At 36.4% G+C, this 20,474-nt stretch overlaps 1 protein-coding gene across 3 annotated transcripts in view; it reads left to right on the forward strand.

The window, feature by feature from the left end:
* The first annotated feature begins 9,900 nt into the window (after window positions 1–9,900).
* LOC135464735 (uncharacterized) overlaps window positions 9,901–20,474 on the forward strand; it is a 42,718-nt gene continuing 32,144 nt past the window's right edge. For 2 of the 3 annotated variants that reach the window (XM_064742255.1, XM_064742256.1), the window contains exons 1-2: window positions 9,901–10,719; window positions 13,551–13,683. In XM_064742255.1, coding sequence (XP_064598325.1) covers window positions 10,561–10,719; window positions 13,551–13,683 — 292 coding nt within the window. In that variant the 5' untranslated portion in view covers window positions 9,901–10,560. Of the gene's footprint in view, window positions 10,720–13,550; window positions 13,684–17,392; window positions 17,944–20,474 lie in introns of those variants that run through there. The other variant, XM_064742258.1, reaches the window with a different exon arrangement.

Here is a 20,474-nt window from a genome sequence, read left to right on the forward strand (position 1 = left end):
AATACCCAAACATGTATGTTGGTATATGAGAGCATGTTACATGCTTGTGCTTTGTATGCAGGGCTCTGTTGGAGTTATCAACACCATCTGTGTGCTTTTATATGTTTTACTGGCAAGCCAACTCTGTGTAATTCAAAAATGTTAGAAAGGTAACAGAAAATTCACATTTTTTATTTTGTTTGAGATGATTTTATGGTTTCCCTGGTTTTGAAAGCTTTTCAACCATATAAATAGGTGTAAATAAAATTCTTTCATATCTTAACATTTGCCACAAATTGAATGATTTCCAAGTTTTATTTTTATACCCTTTTTTCCACTTTGGAAAAAAAAGATTTATTCTGCCCATAAAACAACAATTTAAATTGGTTTGGCCCTATATCAATTAAGTGAATGAAATATTCATGATTATGGGGTTAAAAAAAAAACCGATCAAATGAATAAAAGTGAAATTCCTGGATTTATTCACCCTTGAAGAAAAAACCTGACTGCTGCTTTGAGAATTCAGACCATTCTCAAAAATTTCCTTGTTAAACCATTTTGATCAGAAAAATGCCAAGTAGTTTGGTATGGAGGGAAGTAGTTTTGTATTCTTGCTAATGAAAAAGATAGAGATTTAAAAAAAATAATTAACATTGAGAGAAAAGCATAGAAGTATATATTTAAAAACATTAGCTAAAGCAGCGAAGGATTTATATGTATATTTTGTTAGTGCATTGTGTTGATATTTACCTGAGTTTTGTCACTTGTACTCAGCAGGTAATCTGGTTCAAAACCTTTGAAGATGACTTCAGTGCCTATTAGTCATTCTAAGTTTTACCTGTATCAAAGCTTTACCTGCACCGGCACACTTACACATACCTTGTTCATATACCTGTATATTTATTTTGATTCACCCCCCACTGAAAACTACTTTCTTCCTGCTTCACCGGAATAAGACTCTATTGTCACCAGGTCTTGCCCATAATACATGTATCACAGCTCTAGCCTATTCATTAGGATAGCTTACCTGTGATCAGAACACTTGAGACAGCTAGGCTATGTAATACAAACACTTAAGAAAACAATGTGGAGACGTAAAATTTCCAAGTTACCTGTAATCACTTTGTAATCAGATTTCCGACCTGTGGTGATGACTTAATATCTTTTATCTTTTATCTAAACATCTAACTTTCACCACTGGCACATGTTTAATACAAGTCCATTTATATACCAGCTTATACTCTGCCACCCCTTGCTGTTAACTTCCCTTATCCATAAATACCTATCCCGCTGTGATCAGATTTTTTTTACCTGCAATGTGCCAGGTAGCTTTTAATTTAATGAAATTGACTCTTACCTTCTCCACAGGTCACTTTGAGGTGTATTAGTAATTCAAGAATAGCTATGTGTCAGACAGAAGTGGTATATAGATAACCTGTTAAACCTTTACTGTTTGGTGTAAAGCCCTATTAAACTACAAGTAATTACATGCATTAGACCACCTGTGTTTTACCTACATTTGTATGTAGAGTAAGAATATGTTAGGCAGGTAAAAAGTTGTATTTTTAATATAAGGAAAACTACCAGAATGTAGGCATTACTCACTGTATACATGTGTATATACATGTATGTTTTAATAGTTTGCTAAAAGATTTCTGGAGAGATGATCACTTACAAAGTTAAAGCGACATTGTTTCATTTATATATATATATATATCTTTTGAAAAAAAAATTTTATGTGTGTGTTATAGTGACATTTAGTTTGATAACAGAGATACATTAGCAAAGTTTATATTAAGAGTTTGTAAATTTATAGGTTTGTTTAGAAAAGTTGATGGTAATATTCTGATTAGTTTTTAGTGAATCTTTAAGTACACTATACATATATATATATATATGAACTTTTTTGCTTAATCAACAGTTACATGCAATGATTGTAAGAAATTTCAGTTGATCATAAATCTGTTTAAATATCTAGGTATTTTCAAAATTCAGTTAAGTAATAGAAATTTAAGTGTTAATGGTTTGTGAATTATAGAAATTAATGACTAAAGTAACGTTTTTGCAGGATTCAAATTTTGGTGTACATGTAATTTGATTTGATTGAAAATGTAAAATTTGTTTGCTATATTATATCGATCAAAGTATTGAAAATATTTCTCCTTTATTTGCGGAATTGTCAAAGTGTGTTTTTAGGAGAGTTTTATTCTGGCATTGCCTGTATTTTGGTTAACCTGAACTCTACAAGATTAATTGTGTTTTTTGGTTAAAGCTATCAAAAGGGCATCCAGCCTGTTTTCTTGACACTTCTCTCTCAGAACAAAAACACCTGCTGTACAGCCCAGGTAAAAAGATACAGGTATTAACAGGTAGAAAATTGCAATCAGCAAGTGACATAAATAATAACTCCATTTAGGAGATCTATGATCCAGAGGAGAATGAAATGCTGGCTTCTGATTGGCTGGGAATTGTTTTGCAAGTGGGACAAACTTTCCCTTTGACACTGCTAATTATTCAGAATACCCAAACATGTATGTTAGTATATGAAAGCATGTTACATGCTTGTACTGTGTATGCAGGGCTCTGTTGGAGTTATCAACACCATCTGTGTGCCAGTAAGAGGGTGGAGCACGTGTTATATGAAAACTGTGAACAAACTGGCTAGTTTTCATTTCCAGAGCATAGCACATCAATGCAGATGGTTATCTTGTTGAGGGTAGCATATTCAAGATAAATATCTGTGATCGTGTGTACATGGACGTGAGTTGATGAAAACATACAGGCAAGGAGCAGAAAGTACTTTTACATGTTCATTTACCCGATCAACCTGTGGGTTGGTTTGAACTTAGTGTATCAAGAAGAAAACTGTACCCGGATACCATTACTGTACATGTACCTTTCAAGGTGTTGGCTAATCTAAGAATGGACCTATATAGACAGAACCAGTGAGTTTGCCAAATACGGTATGCATCAAATTAGTCCGTTCCTCAGCAGAATTTGACCAAACATTTCCGGTTAAGTCCAAAAGATCTCCGACGAATGTGATGGATTACTACTGTGGTTTCTGATCTGTGGACTCCGGAGAAATAGACAGTTTTCTTGTGTCTCTTGTATATTGGACACATTCAAAGTGTTTGAGATCCCACAAACTCCTAGAGTGCTAGGAATTTACAAATTTCAACGCAAAGTGGGATTAAGTCACGAATTCATCAAAACAGATCTGAGTTGTTGGTTCATCAAAAAAGTTCTGAGTTCTCTGATTTTACAAATTTCAAAGTCTTGGCATTGATCAGTGGTCTAAGCTACAAATTTGTAAGTGGATTCAAGAAAGTTTGGAGTTTTAGGGATGAATTCCTCTCCGTTTTAGGATGATGGATTTTTATGTTGGGGGGAAAATGCACATATAATACCATAGGCATGAAGTGCGTGCAATGCAGAAATCTCAATGGTGTGCTAGAGATCGAGTGACAGGAGAAAATTTGCATATATACCGGTTCGAGTCATTCTATATGTGAATGGATCAAATAGGACGCATCTGCTACAAATCCGTTTTCCAGCCAGAGGACAAGAATTTTGATTTCAAGACATTCCAGGACTAGATACCAACAACATGATCTTTGGCCTGTAAGAGCACCTTTTATATTTATTTTTATGTTTTAAATTTTTTTTGGTTTTTTTTTTTTTGGTTTTTTGTTGAAATATAGAACATTTCTTTATGAAACGCATAGTCTCCGATTATCACAAACTAGCATGGTACAAGATTTGAGTAGCGTACATGTACAGACTTCATTCATTTGCCTAGAACGTTCCTTGCACCGTGCCGATGTCATTGAAAACTGTTGACTGCTTTCTCTTTGTGTGAATCTGTCTTAATTTTGTACTTAATATATTCCAGCGCAGTTCTCAGGTGGTTTATATTGAACGTAGGTTTCTTTGGTAATTGGATTTGCGATTACATGTATCGACCGTGGACATTGATTTGAACTGACGACTGGTTTGATGCCTAAATTCACTTTTTTTTCCCCCCACATTTTGTGTCATTTATATTATCACAGTGTTCTTATAAAAGTGATGTGCTCTAAATGTAAAGTACCAAGCCAGTTAAAATCTTAAGAATTTCCATTTTATTGTGATAATTATACAATTTAATATTCGCAGGTGATATATTGCATATATATCATCATAATTTCACATCTTACTATGTCAATCATAAGAATTATCATTAATAATTTCCCTTATTACAAGCAATCAGTATTGTTTCTCCTTGAAACTTTATAATCAGCATGTTGTTTGAATTACTAATCAAAGAAAGTCGTTACTTGTGCACTTAATTATGCGAGCACATTTTTATTGCTCTGCTTTTAAATTAACAACAGCAATTAAAGCTGCATAACAGAAAATGGTGATTCATTTCATTTTTAACCTTGACGTGGCTTGTCAATGTTTGGGAATCAAATGACTAAAGTTGACTTTAATCTTGGGCCAATTTTATCAGGGAACTGACTGTAGATTTAACATTTGTTACAGCTTCATGCAATTTGCGTTAAGCAAGCAGTTAGCCATTTCAATTAGCTGGCAGTTTTATTTGTTAAGCAACATGCAGCCTGTGCATGTAGAAGGTTTTGGTACAGATACGACCTTGAAAAGTTCATTTGGCCGAATCGTGAGCTTTTCTAGAACTCACCCTGTAGGACGATTTAGCCAGGGGACATGCATTGTTTAAATTTTGCAGAGCTGGGCAAAGATTTGATCAGGAACTTTTGAATTGTGGGAGGGATTTTGGGGAGTCGATAATAGAGCTGCGTTCCGGCAAACTGTTTTCTTTGCTCGTAAAGCTGAATGCCTTCCATAAATTGTAAACTTCTCGGTGGTCGAATACGCGAGCTGTCCTCAACTGCATGGCGTCAACAACAACAAAAAATTCAGCCGCTTATTTTCTGGCTGTGGCCCTGTGTCTGAAAAGCTGGAGAACTCTATCTTGTGACTTCACTGAACTCTTCTCAGGATTTTTTGTCTTGTTCAAATGTGGATTTATTACACGAAGATTTGAATTCTGAATGGATTTGAAGATATTCTTCTCTGTCAAATTTCATGTGGAGATTTGCACTTGAGATATTTGGATTCAGTTCAGGAAACCTATAGATTCCAGGATATGATTTATGTGTGTTTGTTTCCAAGATACATGTAGTTTTACTCCATCCATTGAATATTCCAAGGATATTCCACCCATTGAATATTCCAGGGATATTCCACCCATTGAATATTCCAGGGATATTCCATCCATCGAATATTCCAGGAATATTCCACCCATTGAATATTCCAGGAAAGCTACATAGTATGTAAGGAGTTCATTTGAACTCAGGAGGACAATTGAGAGTTCGATCATTATCTGTTCGTGAAAGATTTCAAGAAGATAGATTAATTCATGCATGATGCTTTATTGGGCTTTGATTGAAAAGTTCACGAGCTTTGCACCATTATAATATCATTAATTGATCATTATAATGTGATTAAATGATCATTAAGATGTGGCTTCATGTATTAAGCCTATAAAAAGCTAGCTTATGCATTTACATGTATTGGTAGAGTTGACTAACCTGGGGTACTGTTAAGTAACGCAACAAGAATTTAATTTTGTGTTTTGTGGCCAAGTATACATCGAACAAATTCAAAAATGGAATAAAAATAAAACTGAAATCTGATCTTTTTATTTTGTCCGACCTGTTGTTTTTTTTTTAACTTCAGGACCTTGTAAATATGTCCTTATCTGGAAAAATGGCTGTTAGTTTTTAATTTTCCACAAAATTGATGATTTTCACATTTAATTTTTTATTTTTATATCCTCCTTTGACATTGAATAGAAGATTAATTTTACCATGAAAACAATGATTTTAAGTGGTGAGGCCTAATTATGATCTGCAAATGTTGTAAATGAATCTTGAATATTTTTCACATTGTGGGAGAATTTGGTTTGTACAAATTAAGGTATATGTGTACATATACATGTATATGAGTCTGTGGCTATATAGCCTGTTGGATGTGTGCAGTTTTTCTTAAAGTTTTGCACCATTGCTATATAAGTTAAATTTGTTTAAGCTGTGAATTATTGATTAGTACACATGTATATGAACATGTGTCTAGAAAGATTTGATTCTATCTTCCTTAGCTCAAAGTGCTCAAAGAAGTTCAGCCTCAAACTATTGATTATTATTATCGTCCATTTTTAAGATCTTGACTTTTGCACTGTCTACTGCAGAGGTAGCATTATTCTAAACACACAGCCAATGCATAGGATGTGCGTCTACACTGAGACTGTCTGCCATATGTTTGGTTTTGTGTGTTTACAGCCCGACACTTTGGAAAATTTAAAACACTGAGTGTCGAATACTTTATTTGCCTTTTATTCAGAGGGTATTTCACCTGATGTTTGTGGAGTGCAAATTACCTGTGTTTTCCTTTGAGTTTCTCCTGCACTTTTTTTTTCTTGAAGCATAGCACTTTTTTTTTTGTCTCGCTCGTTTTCCAGTCAGGAAAGAAGCCAATATTTATCCTATATCTGCATCTAGGATTTAATCAATTTCTTCCACGTGCTTTCTATCTGTATTTTCATCAACTCATTTGTGGCGTACCTGGAAGTTGTGAATGTTATATTCATACCTGTCCGCTACGGTTGTAGATTTCCACAAAGATACACCTGTGATTTAGTTTACCTGGCTATCCATCTCTGTATTTTCCAATGAGTAGTTTCTGTTCATGTTTGCAGAACTGAATGTTGTGTGCATATTTTCCATGCCAACATCAAAGGGCTTTTTCACCTGGATCTCACTTTGTCGTTATCTGTACACTAACAGAAACAGGTGAAAAATTTCACGCCTGATGGACTGAGCATGCGGCCTGGAAAACAAGCCATCTGTAAATTTGTTTCCTGTTGATTGCTGTGAGAAAGAATTCTGCTTTTTCTTTGTTTTCTCTGGTGTTGATAAAAGCAAAGAGAGTGCAGTGACAATAGACGTATAGACAATAATAGAGAGACAGAATTGGAATGTTTCTCTGGAAGCTACTGGTATAATTATGTCAAAGGGGAAAAGTTTGTAAAATTCATGTACAAAGGCAAGAATTTTAGTTCTTTTCTTTAAAAACTTATAATTTAATTGGGGGTGAATTTTGGCTTTTTCGATTCTGTCCCAATTCTATATTTATACTTGTCAGTATAAATTAAGTGGAAAGGTTGACAAAATGTTTTAAAATTTACCCATACCTCTTTTTTTGCATTCAAGCTATAGAGTAAACTTTTTTTTTTTAAATTTTGTTTTATTCAATTATAAAAAAAAACATTCTGAACCAATTTGTTGTATAAATTTGTTTCTTGCCCATAAAACCAACTGAACTCAATTCTACCATGTACTAGCATTTAATCTGCACTATTGTGGTTTACAGACATGCACCTTTCTCTGTTAGATACATAGTACTCTTAAGTAATAGTATATTTTACTATAAGTGCAGTATTCTTACATGTAGGTGTGTGTTACAGGGTGAAGTAAACTGGTTTGCCTTTTAATAGCTCACGTGTGACATTTCTTCATTTACTCTCAAAGTTGGTTCTTGTTTCCTGTTTGCTCATACATGTACTTACATATCATTTATCCAGTATGACACTACATGTTTATTGTTGGGGCCAGTGGCTTTGGCTTGAAGCCTATAATGTTCACAGGCACATGACATCTGATACTTGTCAATGACTTTCTCAGTCACAACACGTGGGTGGGTGTGTACACAAGTTAGGGGTGTGTAATTACCTGGATTTTACCGCGATAACGAGTATATACCTAGGCACAGGTGCGTACCAGCAGTTGAGACTTTGATAAGAACGGAGATTTCGTGCAAATCTGAGTTGATCACACTTATGGTACATGTGTATAAAGCCTATCATAGTTTATAATCAGATCTGTATATCACTCCACATTTACATTGTAGTACAGGTAATTTAGGACAATATACTAGATACAACCACATCTTGGCTTTGATGTTAATTTGCCACTTTAAACATTTAATTTTGTTGTACAGTAGTCTAGAGTGGGATTATGTGACCAAAGTTTTGTTGTGATGTCACTGTTTTAGCTAGGTCTAATAACTATACAGTGGAGTATTCACTTTAAATCCCCACAAAACTGCATTTTTAAAGGCAAACAAAAAGTTAAAATAACAATTTTTTTAAACATTTGATGACTTTTTTACGTATTTCTCCTAAAGTTTAGCATTTTCCAGGTAAAACATTTTGCCTAATTCTGATTGATCCACCCAACTGATAAGGCCACTTAAGAGTTATTTTTTCCAAAGTTTGTTTGATTTCTTATCAGGAAAAGTTAAGTGTTGGCATAAAAATAAACATCATTTAAGACCTTTATGTTTTTCTGAAAGCACATCTTCAAAGATCAGTCTTTTTTCCTCATAAGCTTGGTTTTTAACAGCTTTTCATGGTAAAAAAGGTAGCTCAGTGACATATTAAAGTTCTGTACTTTATATGATATGTGAAATTTCTTTTAAAATTTATGAAATTTGGAGGGAATATTGTGAAAAATATTTACATATACTTGATTATTTGATGCCAAACTCGGTTTGTTGGTGTGAAAAATTGAAATAGCCCATTGAATTTCTTTTCCAAACTTATGTACAACAACTTATATTCTTGCATGTATTAGTTAGGCTATAGTCACAATTGGTATATATATATATGTTTTTTTTTCAGTTTGAATAGTCCTGTTTATTTACATTGTAACAAGATTCTTCTGTAACCAAGGTTCAACAAACCAACATATCAATATTGACATGTTGAGTAAGCTGTGCTAATGTGGGTCAGGTTCTGGAGAAAGTCACCCTACAGAATTACGTCTGTGTGTTTACTGACATCGATGTGTGGGAGCTAGGTGCTCCTCGGGGTGTTGCAGAGAGCCATGGGACGGATCTGACATGAATGGGGAGTTAAGGAAGTCATGCGAGCCTGAAGTATGACGCCACACCTAGACAGCCATTCTTAATGATCAGTTGGCAACTTTTCGAGCATAATACTCTTTTTAGCTGTGAGGAAATAGACTGAACGACTCTGGCTTTTTTAAGGGTTTGAATTTACCACAAAGGGATGTTTTAACTGAGACATATTTCAGCTTGAAGGAAGTATAGTGTTAGTACGAATCATACTGATCTGCTAGCCATAGTACGTACATGTACATATTGCTGCATTCTTACCCTAGAGGTGCTGTCATCATTAAAGTATTGCAGAAGAAATTTTCCATGTGGATTACGTCAACTTGTTCATACTTCTACCTTCAGGAATGGAAAGTGTACGATGAAAAGTTGATTACCTTTCTGGAGAAATTGTTTACCCCTGTTACGCTGTTTTTGCATGGGGACTATAGACTCCTGCATATATACTTTTCATTATGGAGCTAAATTACCTGTGGAGCACCATGTGCTTGGGTTAAATGACTGTAGCTACAGGCCCTACAGATATGGAAAGTCTGCAGAGATAAAAACTGGATTACCCTTTAGTGGATGAATTTTGACCACTATTACAGGTGTACAAGCGTGTTTTATTTGGCTGATTTGGATGCGAATATACGGATAAGGCTTGATGTGCTTGGACTGTAAGATCCCCGGAAGAAACATAAGCAGTAAAATTGCCAGTTATATGGACATGCTGGACTGAATCCCAAGAAGAAAATGAGCAGAAAACTGCATTGACAGTTAGACGGATATGGCATGAAGTTATTGGACTAAAATCTCAGGAGGAAAATGACAGTTTGATGGACATTGCTTAATGCGGTTGGACGTGAAGATCCCAGAATTCAGCCTGAAAAGTGGTTTAGTGAGACAGGAGTAATCCCAAGATATAGTTTGTTTGTGGTTTTGGATTAGAAGTCATGAGTCAGAAGTTGCATTTCATAGAGTTTACATGCGACGTCCCTCTACACAAGTTTACCCATGAAAGCAGTGTGACAAAAAACTAACTGTTCATTTCAATGGAAAAAGCTGCATATATACTTGTAACAAACAGAAGACTAGACGGTGTGAATAGTGCACACTTGATGCTATTTTGGGGGATTAAAAAAAGAGTACAGTTACAAAAAATAACTCATGGATGACTTTTTTGACTGTCAGAAAAACCACAAACTGTTTATTGTGTAGACTGAAACTCAAGATGCATGCAAGACAGTTGATTGTTCACGCAGGAAAATTAAGGCTTTGTGAAACTTTATCAGAGAGCATAGAACTTGTACCTTTATACTTTACTTATGTGAACATGAAGTGCAGTATTTTACAGTGTGCTTGTGTTTTGAGTGCATACGTTTAATTTTTGGCAGTGAAGAACAGCTTGCTTAATGATCTGGAAATGAATATTTTATCTGAAATGTGAAGGACTGAATTCCCGCTCAGTCCAGCACTTGATTTGACAAAAGTGTGCAGAATCGATGTCACAGCACTGTCAGGACAAGTTAATTCAGTATTAATTTAATGTTCTTGTGACACAAAACAGCAACAACTTGTGGAGATATATCTTCCCCAGTGGTTGGATGATTCTACAAAATGCCGATGCTAAGCAACTCTGTACCCCACTCCCCGAGGACATCGTCTAATGGTCATGTGACTTATGGTGTGTTTTGTCTTGTTGGCTGTGATAGGTTCGGTGTCCAGCCCAGGAACGGCATTGTGGTGAAAGTGTACGATGGAAGGGTGTGGCCTGTGGTAAGTAATGCTTTTATGCATGCATAAATTTACACTATAATTAGAGCTAAGTAATTTAAATTTCAGAGCACTTCAGGGGGCCTCTGTGGCTCAGTTGGTCAGCGCGCTAGCACAGAATAATGACCCAGGAGTCTCTCACCAAGGTGGTCGCTGTGAGTTCAAGTCCAGCTCATGCTGGCTTTCTCTCCAGCTGTATGTGGGAAGGTCAGTCAGCAACCTGCGGATGGTCATGGTTTTCCCCAGGGGTCTGCTCTGTTTCCTCCTGCCATAATGCTGGCCACTGTCGTATAAGTGAAGTATTCTTGGGTGGGGCGTAAAACACCAGTCAAATAAATCAGAGCACTTCATGAAGGGATGGTTAAGACAGCTGTCTTCGAATCGCATTCAAGCCCACACAGTCTTAAACAGATGATTTGTAGATCAGTTCTCTCAAGCAGTCATGTAGACATTTGCAGTGTAACATTTATTCAAGACCTTATCTTCCACCAACATATCCGACGTACTGTGCTCATCTCTTCAGCATCTTGCCCAGTTAACTGGCTCCGAAGTCTCAGTTGGTAGAGCATCCGCTTCAGGAGCGGTAGATCCAAAGTCATCCTCAGGGTAGAGTCTCACCTAAGTTGTAGCTTCCTCCCTTGGCATTCAGCATTAAGGGGATAGCGCAACGAATGGTTGACCTGTATCAGTGTAATGGATTGGGCGGCACAGCTTACTTGCCTTCTGTAGGTTGCCTCAGTGAAGCAGCACTACATGTGTAGGTGAAAAAAAATTTGTCCTGCAACAAGGAGTCACATTACACGTACATGCACTCTAAGGACACCTCCGTCATCATATGACTGAAAAATTATTACGTTAAACCCTAAGCACACACTCACTCATTCACTCACTCGTGCCCAGTTAAGAGTCGGTGGTTTACTAAAGGCGAACTCTGGTTTCCTGAACTCAGAAATCTGACTGCCAGCGAACATGAGGGGGAAAAAAGTTGTCACTTGTCAACTCAGTGTCAGCATGCTGTGACTGAGTGGGGTGTCATGTCTGGTGTCTTCGACATGATGTCCCATTGAGGAAGCATATAATTATTGGTGTTCATGGAGCCATCTGGGCCTGGTTGTTCAACACTGTTTCAAGACTTAATATCAGATTTAATTTTAACCCCAAGTCTTCAGTTTTGTACTTAGGCCGAAAATAATTGTGTAACAGTATATTAAATATGAACTGTATCTGCTGCTTTTCTACTCTGACTCTTGACAACTATATTGGCTGCATAGTTGGGCTAAAATCTTAAATTATAAAATAGGACTTAATACCAGTATTGGGTAATACAAAGATATGGACATAAATTTATTGTGAAGTGATTTATATGGGTTTGAAAGGGGGGTCAAACAGTTTAATATAATCACAAGTTTGTGTGGTAAAAAATATTGATTTTATGACATTCATTATCATGTATGTATTAACAAGGCTGATATTTTGTGATGGTCATTATCTGAGCTATTCTAAAATAAAAGCAAATATTTGACTCAGTTTGCGCTGATCAATTCAAAATAAAATTCAAAATGAATTCAATGAATTCAAAAGATCAGTGCAGAGAATGTAAATTCTTTTGGCAGAATACAGTGTTTCAAGGTCATGCATTGCAAGGAGCTGTATACTTTGTAATATTTGTACAAACTCTTTAAAAAATTTCCAAATTTTTGTCTAAATTATTGTGAGGATTTCTCTAAAAAAATTTTTGAAGATTGGATTAGATTATGGCATTGTTTTCAGTGACAATTTTTGGATGTTATAATGTCTAGTTTTCTTGCTAGTCTTATATGGGATGGGAGAAAATCTGTTTTACAAGAAAAGCTAATGCAGAGGATTTGCAAATAAGGCCAAATTGCTTAAACAGAAGCAAGATTCAACAAAATTAGATTAAGGATCTAAAGCCAAGCTGATCTGTCAGGGAAATTCTGGACAAAATTGAAATTCTTGCAGGAGTGGCGCTGTCATTGGCTTTGTAATATGTTGCCGTGAAAGATGTAAAACCAATTGATCGTGGGTTTATTTGCATGGAGTTTACGGTGTAGCTTTGCTCTTGCAAATATTTTCTTCATATTATGATGGGGTCATAGGACAGTTAATTTGCCTGTCATCGAGGACATTTTTGAACCCATTTTTGATCAGAAGTTTATGATCCCAAATGACAAAATTTTCAAAACTTTTATGCTATTTCCAATTCATGAACACCACAAATTAGCCAGTGAAAGGATAAACTATCGGGTTGTTGAGTATAAAAACTTTGTGACATCTAAATAGACGTGGACATTCCACACACCTATAGTTTATGTTTCCTGAATGACTCATGGGCTATGTGTGGTCTTTTTATCAGTTCTAGACCTGTCAGTATAATTTGTGTTTGAGGGCAGATATACAATAAATTTACAGTAAAGTTCCATTGTTACATGTACTATCTCACTATTGCTGTTTTAAAGTTCCAAGATAATATTTCTTCATTGGTGTTTGATCAAGTGTCAAGGAAATCTAATTACCCAATTTACTGTACCTAATTAGGAAGATAACCCATGCAATAAACCAGGATGTCTAATTGTTGCGACATGATGCACGCTAAGATAATTATATAAGCCCTCACTCAAATTCTAGTGTTTGGTTAAGACAGTTTTTAATAGGTGCATCTATTACTTTAAGGTGGGTAGAGAGTCGATAAGGTGGGTGGGTGCAGGCATTCTAGTCACTTACCCCTGCAGTGCCCTATGTGTTGAGACTTCAGATTATAATAGGTAGGTAAGAGAGTCCTTGTGTTAAAACCTGTACTGATTTGTCTTTCTCAGACGGTGTTCGGAGATGTTTACATCACCACAGAGTTCACAGCCCAGCTGGTCATCCACCATCTCCTGTCCAGTTCCTTACCCAAGAAGCAACTGGTCAAGTACACACTGGCTGTGGGGACCAGTCAAGGCAAAAGTAAGTACACTTTCGGTTTATGATGAACTGAAACAACAACCCCTTTCAATTTCTTGGTTTTTTTTTTTTTTACTTTTTTGCATATGAAATTTTACGAGCAACCTTCAGTGCCATGCTATGCACAGTTGTGTTCCCCTGGTGTTCAGTATTGTAACCACTATGTTTCATTTCCCTTCCACTATGTTTCGTTTCCCTACCCCTATGTGTCATTTCCCTACCGCTATGTTTCGTTTCCCTACCACTATGTTTCATTTCCCTACCACTATGTTTCATTTCCCTTCCACTATGTTTCGTTTCCCTACCACTATGTTTCGTTTTTCTACCACTATGTTTCATTTCCCTTCCACTATGTTTCGTTTCCCTACCACTATGTTTCATTTCCCTTCCACTATGTTTCATTTCCCTACCACTATGTTTCGTTTCCCTTCCATTATGTTTCGTTTCCCTACCACTATGTTTCGTTTCCCTTCCACTATGTTTCATTTCCCTACCACTATGTTTCATTTCCCTTCCATTATGTTTCATTTCCCTGCCACTATGTTTCGTTTCCCTACCACCATGTTTTGTTTCCCTACCACTATGTTTCGTTTCCCTACCACTATGTTTCGTTTTTCTACCACTATGTTTCATTTCCCTACCACTATGTTTCGTTTTTCTACCACTATGTTTCATTTCCCTTCCACTATGTTTTGTTTCCCTACCACTATGTTTCATTTCCCTTCCATTATGTTTCGTTTCCCTACCACTATGTTTCATTTCCCTACCACCATGTTTCGTTTCCCTACCACTATGTTTCATTTCCCTTCCACTATGTTTCGTTTCCCTTCCACTATATTTCATTTCCCTACCACCATGTTTCGTTTCCCTACCACCATGTTTCGTTTCCCTTCCACTGTTTCGTTTCCCTTCCAAGATGTTTCATTTCCCTACCACCATGTTTCATTTCCCTACCACTATGTTTCGTTTCCCTTCCACTATGTTTCGTTTCCCTACACCTACTTTAATCAGTAGTTTTAGAGATGTGGGAACTTAATTCCTATAAAAGTGGACCTTTTCAAATGTAACCATGTGTATGTGATGTCAAGGAATGACAGGTAATTGCATTTTACAGGTGAGCAAAATCATTCTACATTGAAAGAAATTTGCTAGGTATTTGCAACTTTTTGAGCATCTGTATCAACACAGTAATGTACATGTAGATGCATACTGGGGTAAAGACCAAGTGTTTTAACAAAAACAGTCTGCCAAGTTTTGCCCAACCCTAATCCGTCAGCCTTTTTGCATGTGAAAGAACAACTTTCAGTGCAGTTTTTGCACATTTGTAATTTGATTTTGGAGACAGACATTTAATTGGCCAGGGCTTAATTCATAAAAGAAGAATGCCTTCAGAATATATATAAACACTTTGCAAATATGCAAAAAGGTTGACGAATTACAGTAATAGATTTTGTTCATGTAGAAATATGTACGCCTTTGGTATTTGGCGTGTGGATGGAGGTGGTAATTTTTGCTGGGGTGGGGGGTGGGGGGTAGGGGTATATCGGTGATTTTAGATTGATCAGATATATCTAAATATATGGAGGCTGCAATTGTATGTGAAAAAAACTTCTGTGCATGTACTTACCAGTGATTTGTGAGTGGCAGTTTTTTTAAGTGGTAAAACAAGAGCCCCAGTGTTTATAGTCAGCCTTATCAAACATCACACAAATATCCGGGTTTGTATGGGAACCACTTGTTGATGGCGTTTCTCAGACACTTGACTCCCTTCAGCAAATTGATATCAAAACCACGTGCTAAATAGTCTGTGAAGTAGCAAATGTCTTAATGGCATAATAATTCCAAACTCTGCATTGAAAATGGCCGGTAAATTTAACCACACTTCCTGTTAAGCTTTGTAGAGATTAAGGTTGCACATGGCTCCAATGGGTGAAGACAAAATTAAGTTAAAAGTCTTTTGATGGTCATAACATCATTTGTATAACCTGATTAGAAGAAACTCTAAGTTTCTTGGGGTCAAACGATTCCATATGGCTTATAAGTTCTCTTGAGTGGTAAAACTTCTCTAATTGAATAATCTGTGACTTTGGTGGGAGAGTAACAGCTACATGTAGGTAAAATTGAATTATGCACAGTAGTTGCACTTAAGACAGGGATTGGGTTTGGCGTTAGCCTTTGAGGCACATGCAGATGTGTTACAAATCTTTCGGATATAAACAAGCACAGTGTGCAAACATGTGTACATCAAAGAAGTCTTAATTTTGTGTGATAATGATATTTCCAGTCAAAAGAAGCTTAGTTATTGGTGGTATATGTGTATGTATGTGTAGTAGTCTAGATTCGGGGTAATGCACAAATCAAATTTAAAAAAATATACTGCTCCAGTGTTGACAAAAAGAGAGGAAAAAAAGTGAACATGACCCTTACTTTAATGTTTCTTCAGAGAATGTGTCTTGCCTTGTTAGCTTTATGCCAGCCTCCTGTGAATGGTGTTTTGAAAAGAAATGTATATTTAAAATCCCCTGTAAACCCTAGCTTTCCCACTTCCCCGCCACTTCCAATTCTCACCCCAGATTGCAGCAGCTTTTGTAAACAACACATCCCCTTGGCAGCCAGTTAATTTGTCAACACCAGCCTTTTTCAGATTTAGCAGTCTTTATGTGGAGAAATTGGATACTGTTTAATGGTGTGTCCACCAGGATTTGTCATGGAATGGTTTATTTTGGGGGTTTGTTTACAGCATAGAGTGTAAATGGGGCGAGTTTGTTTTAAAGTACATGTACTTTACTCTGGCATCATTTCTAGAACTGCAGTGATTTAAGAACATTACAAAATTCAACAGTTGATACACATCCTGTGCCTTTGAAACAGAGATCTAAAGAATTTATGAACTTACAGTTCCTCTCATTTGAAAAATGTATGGTTTTTTGTCTTGCGTGTCTTTATCTAAACAGTTTGATTGAAGTATAAAAATACAAAAACCTTCAGTAGTGAATGACCAATGGGGGTCACCTGGCAGTAAGACTGTAACGCCATTTGGTGTTTCTTTCTTAGTTCATCATGATGAGGTTACATTAATGACAGTAGAAACTGATACATTGTAACATTGAGCATCCTTGATGTAACATTGGCTCAAGATTCTGGGGCCTGTGTAACAAAGTGCATGTAACGTTACATGCCACGACAAACAGTTCTGTAGGTATTATGTTACCATGGTAGTGACATGAACCTAACTGTGCTTCTTCAAACAGGCCTCCAATAATGCTGATCGCTGTCCTATAAGTGAAACATTCTTGAGTACGGCGTAAAACACCAATCAAATAAATAAATAAACCGAACAGGCCCCAGCTTCCAATTGCACAACCTCACTTTAAAATATATACCGCTTTCAATTTAATTTAATACAATTTAAAATATAAGTAAACGAATGTGTAATATAAATTATACATGTATTTTTATTTTATGTTATTGTTGGCTATTAAAGTAGGACATATGCAACTGTGAGTGGTGCCTGGGCAGTTGGAATTGCCTGTTACAGTAAAAAGCCTTCATCCTTCCATTCTGTTCCAAGAGGCATTTATTTGTGCATCAAGCTACTCTTTGAGATTAATGTTTGTGTCTATAATTAATCAATGGGAATTTAAGTGCTGAAAATTCCCTGAAGATCCGCAGTCATAAATCACCTGACGAAAGCCTCAATTTACATGTAACCCACAAGTTTCACAATCAAGCTTTTTTGTCAACAGGCCAATTGTTACATTCTTATCTAAAAGATATTAGAATTAAATGGCTTTTTCAGGGATGGCAAGCTTATTTCCGTTCCCTTCTAACTTGTTTGAATCCTGTTAGTGACCCTCCCTACACACAGTAGTGGTAGGTTCCAGGATCCACTCCTGTAGCCCTAGGGCTAGCTATTGTTTGCTTTATTTGAGGGTGGATAGGCAAATCCTGGTGATAGTGGGCAGGCTCTGGGTTGAAGTACCTCACAATGAATGTGACATGCAAGAATGTTAAAGGCCTAAAGGCCAGTTTGTGAAAACAGCAGTGAATGAGGACCATTGTTATACATTGCACAAGGCAGCAGAGTGAGGACCTGATTGAGAGCCATGTCAGTTTTCTTCTGGTTGTATTAGGGAAAGGAAGCTAGGCTAGTTTTATTAGCAAGACTTTTAATAGATGTACATGAAGGTGTCAGTGAAAGAGCTGAAAAGCCCCTCACACTGTTGGGTGTCAAAAGTGTAGTTTAACTTGCTGTTAGACAAGGTAAGCTGAGGTGTTTTACTTTCTTACACTTAATTACTTTTTTGAACTCCTTCTCCTTTTTATTGATCATTGCAATGCTTGGCCATATTTCAACTACATTTTTTTTTTTGGACATTTGTAAATCTTTCCAAATATTTTTAAAAAATTTAAAAAAAAAAGAATTTTATTGTGTTAATTTAATCGACCTAATTAACATTCAGCTAATCTTACATACAATATATCTAATGTTGATCTCGACATCATGTTTCTCTTTTAGCTGCACTAAGTTTCTCCATGCTTAGGTTGAGTTAAAATACAGGTTTATACCTGTGCCTATTAATGTATATGAACATGTTCATGTATTTTACTAATCGCCCTGAAAATTATATATTTATATACTTTGCCATTTTGTACATATGTAAATGAACGTGAGTGCAGGGTCAACTGAAAAATTTCCAGTTAAGTTTTCTTACACATTGCATCGGGTTTTCTTTAGTTAAAATGTGTACAACATACAGTATGCAACTCCCCATGGGACATCATCCAATTAAGCTGTTTTTACATGTACATGCTATATGTATTACTCAGCTCAGCTGGATGCGGTAATTTTTTTATGCTGATACATATGTTTATACTATGTTATAAGAGTTATATAAGATTTAAGAAAACATGAACATTATTCACTAGGGCTTTGCAGCTTTTTAGTGAACAAGTTATTGTGTTCTTCAATATGAACACCTGTTTTAAAAATGTCTTGAAACCGCCCATGTACTCTTTCGTCACTTTTATATGCGTACTGGTATTTTGCATCAGTGCATTAATGATGAATTTGTGATGTGTGTGTTGGGGAGTGGGGGGGGGGGGTGTCAGCCGATAGTGGATTTGCTTGGCTCCAGCAGACAAAAAACAAGTTTTAACTCTTTCATCAGAGTTATTTTCCTGCCCCTCCATAATTGTCTGCATTTTCAACACACATTTCTGGTCCAGTATTCAAATCTTGTTTCCACCATCTTGGTTGATGGGACCCCAAGCTTTTGTTTAGACCTGTGGAGATCTTCAGAATGTTTGTCTATGTGGTCAGTTTTCTAGGTTGTCTTGTGGTCAGTTGGCTGGACATTGTTGTGATCACTGTAGCCAGAGTTTAATGTCAACACAATCAACCTGACCAAGGTCAGGTCTCCATGGCAACAAGCCAGCTCTGGAATTTCAACTCTTCCTCATGTTGGTTTGACACTCTTTTGTTCACCACATGCAGTCAAAGTGACACAGGATGACTTCTAGGTAAATTTTGATAGCAAATAATTCAATTAACTATTTGTCTGTTAGCAATTAAGGTCTCTTCATTTTCTGTTATGGAATCATAACTGGATGCAATTCTTCTTTTAAACTACATGCATGGAGATAGTTGCTAACATGGTTCCATATTTGTTAAATTCATACACTGTTTCAAAAACTGGATGTCATCTATTTAAATATTTAAACAGCTCTAGGACTTTGCTTCAGACAAAACAATTAAATTTGCTTATACAGTGCATTTCATCAAATTGTAGTAAGGCGTCATTGGCAGACTCTCTATACTCATAACGCATGTATGTTCCTTAATTCAGTCATCTTTAAACTAGCCCAAATTAAGAAATTTTTAAAACTTGCACCAAAAAAATATCCTTGTATTTAGCCTATTTCTAACCTAATTACAACACCGTCTTGAGTTTGACGTCTTTAATTAAGGGATTCATAAAGGACCACAGGTTATGAAAGTGTAGTGGAGACCTGGTAACAGGCATCAAATTTCCATAACCAGATAGCCCTAATGATTGTGCGAAGCCCGGGATGATAGTCAGAGCTGTCAACAGGAAGTAAAGTATCCTCTCCATTCAGGCTGTCAGAAAAAAAATAAAACGAATTCACATGAAAAATTCCGGCCATACCGTCACATCTTCGGGTTAACCCCGGGAGACACATGTACATCAGAATTGTTTGGGAATACCTGACTTAACAAGGGTAGCGAGTTCTCGTTAGCTGCCTCAGGTAATCACCCCCGGGTATCCCAAGGGAGAGTTTGTTGTTGTGTGTTCCGTAAACAACTGTTTGTGCCATGGAGGAGAGTTTCTCTGAAATCTCTGTAGCGTTATTTTGTTGATCTGAAGATGCAGTGACCTTCATGAAATTTGAAGCTGTCATCACATTGTCCTCCTGACCGGTCGGATACCGGTTTTAACCTCAGCAAATTCGTTCAGGGGAATTATATTGATTGGTTTTACGAAAAATGAAATCTGAAACAAAACAATCTGTATCTCCGAACTTACGTGTGAAAACTACAGAAGCAAAGAGAATTTATTTTTGTTATTGTTTTTATGTATTGTATGCACACCTGAGTTTGTTTACAATCAACAATGTTACAGTTAACAATGATAGCCGTATCCCTATAGTACATGAACTACATGCATGTGCTGCAAAGTTCATGATAGAGTCACACCCACCTGGCATGCAATAAAGTTGTCCTCAACTCTGACAGCTACGTAGGATTTATTTATTTATTTATTTATTTATTT

Source organism: Liolophura sinensis, chromosome 4, assembly GCF_032854445.1.
Source record: "Liolophura sinensis isolate JHLJ2023 chromosome 4, CUHK_Ljap_v2, whole genome shotgun sequence".
Taxonomy (NCBI): domain Eukaryota; kingdom Metazoa; phylum Mollusca; class Polyplacophora; order Chitonida; family Chitonidae; genus Liolophura; species Liolophura sinensis.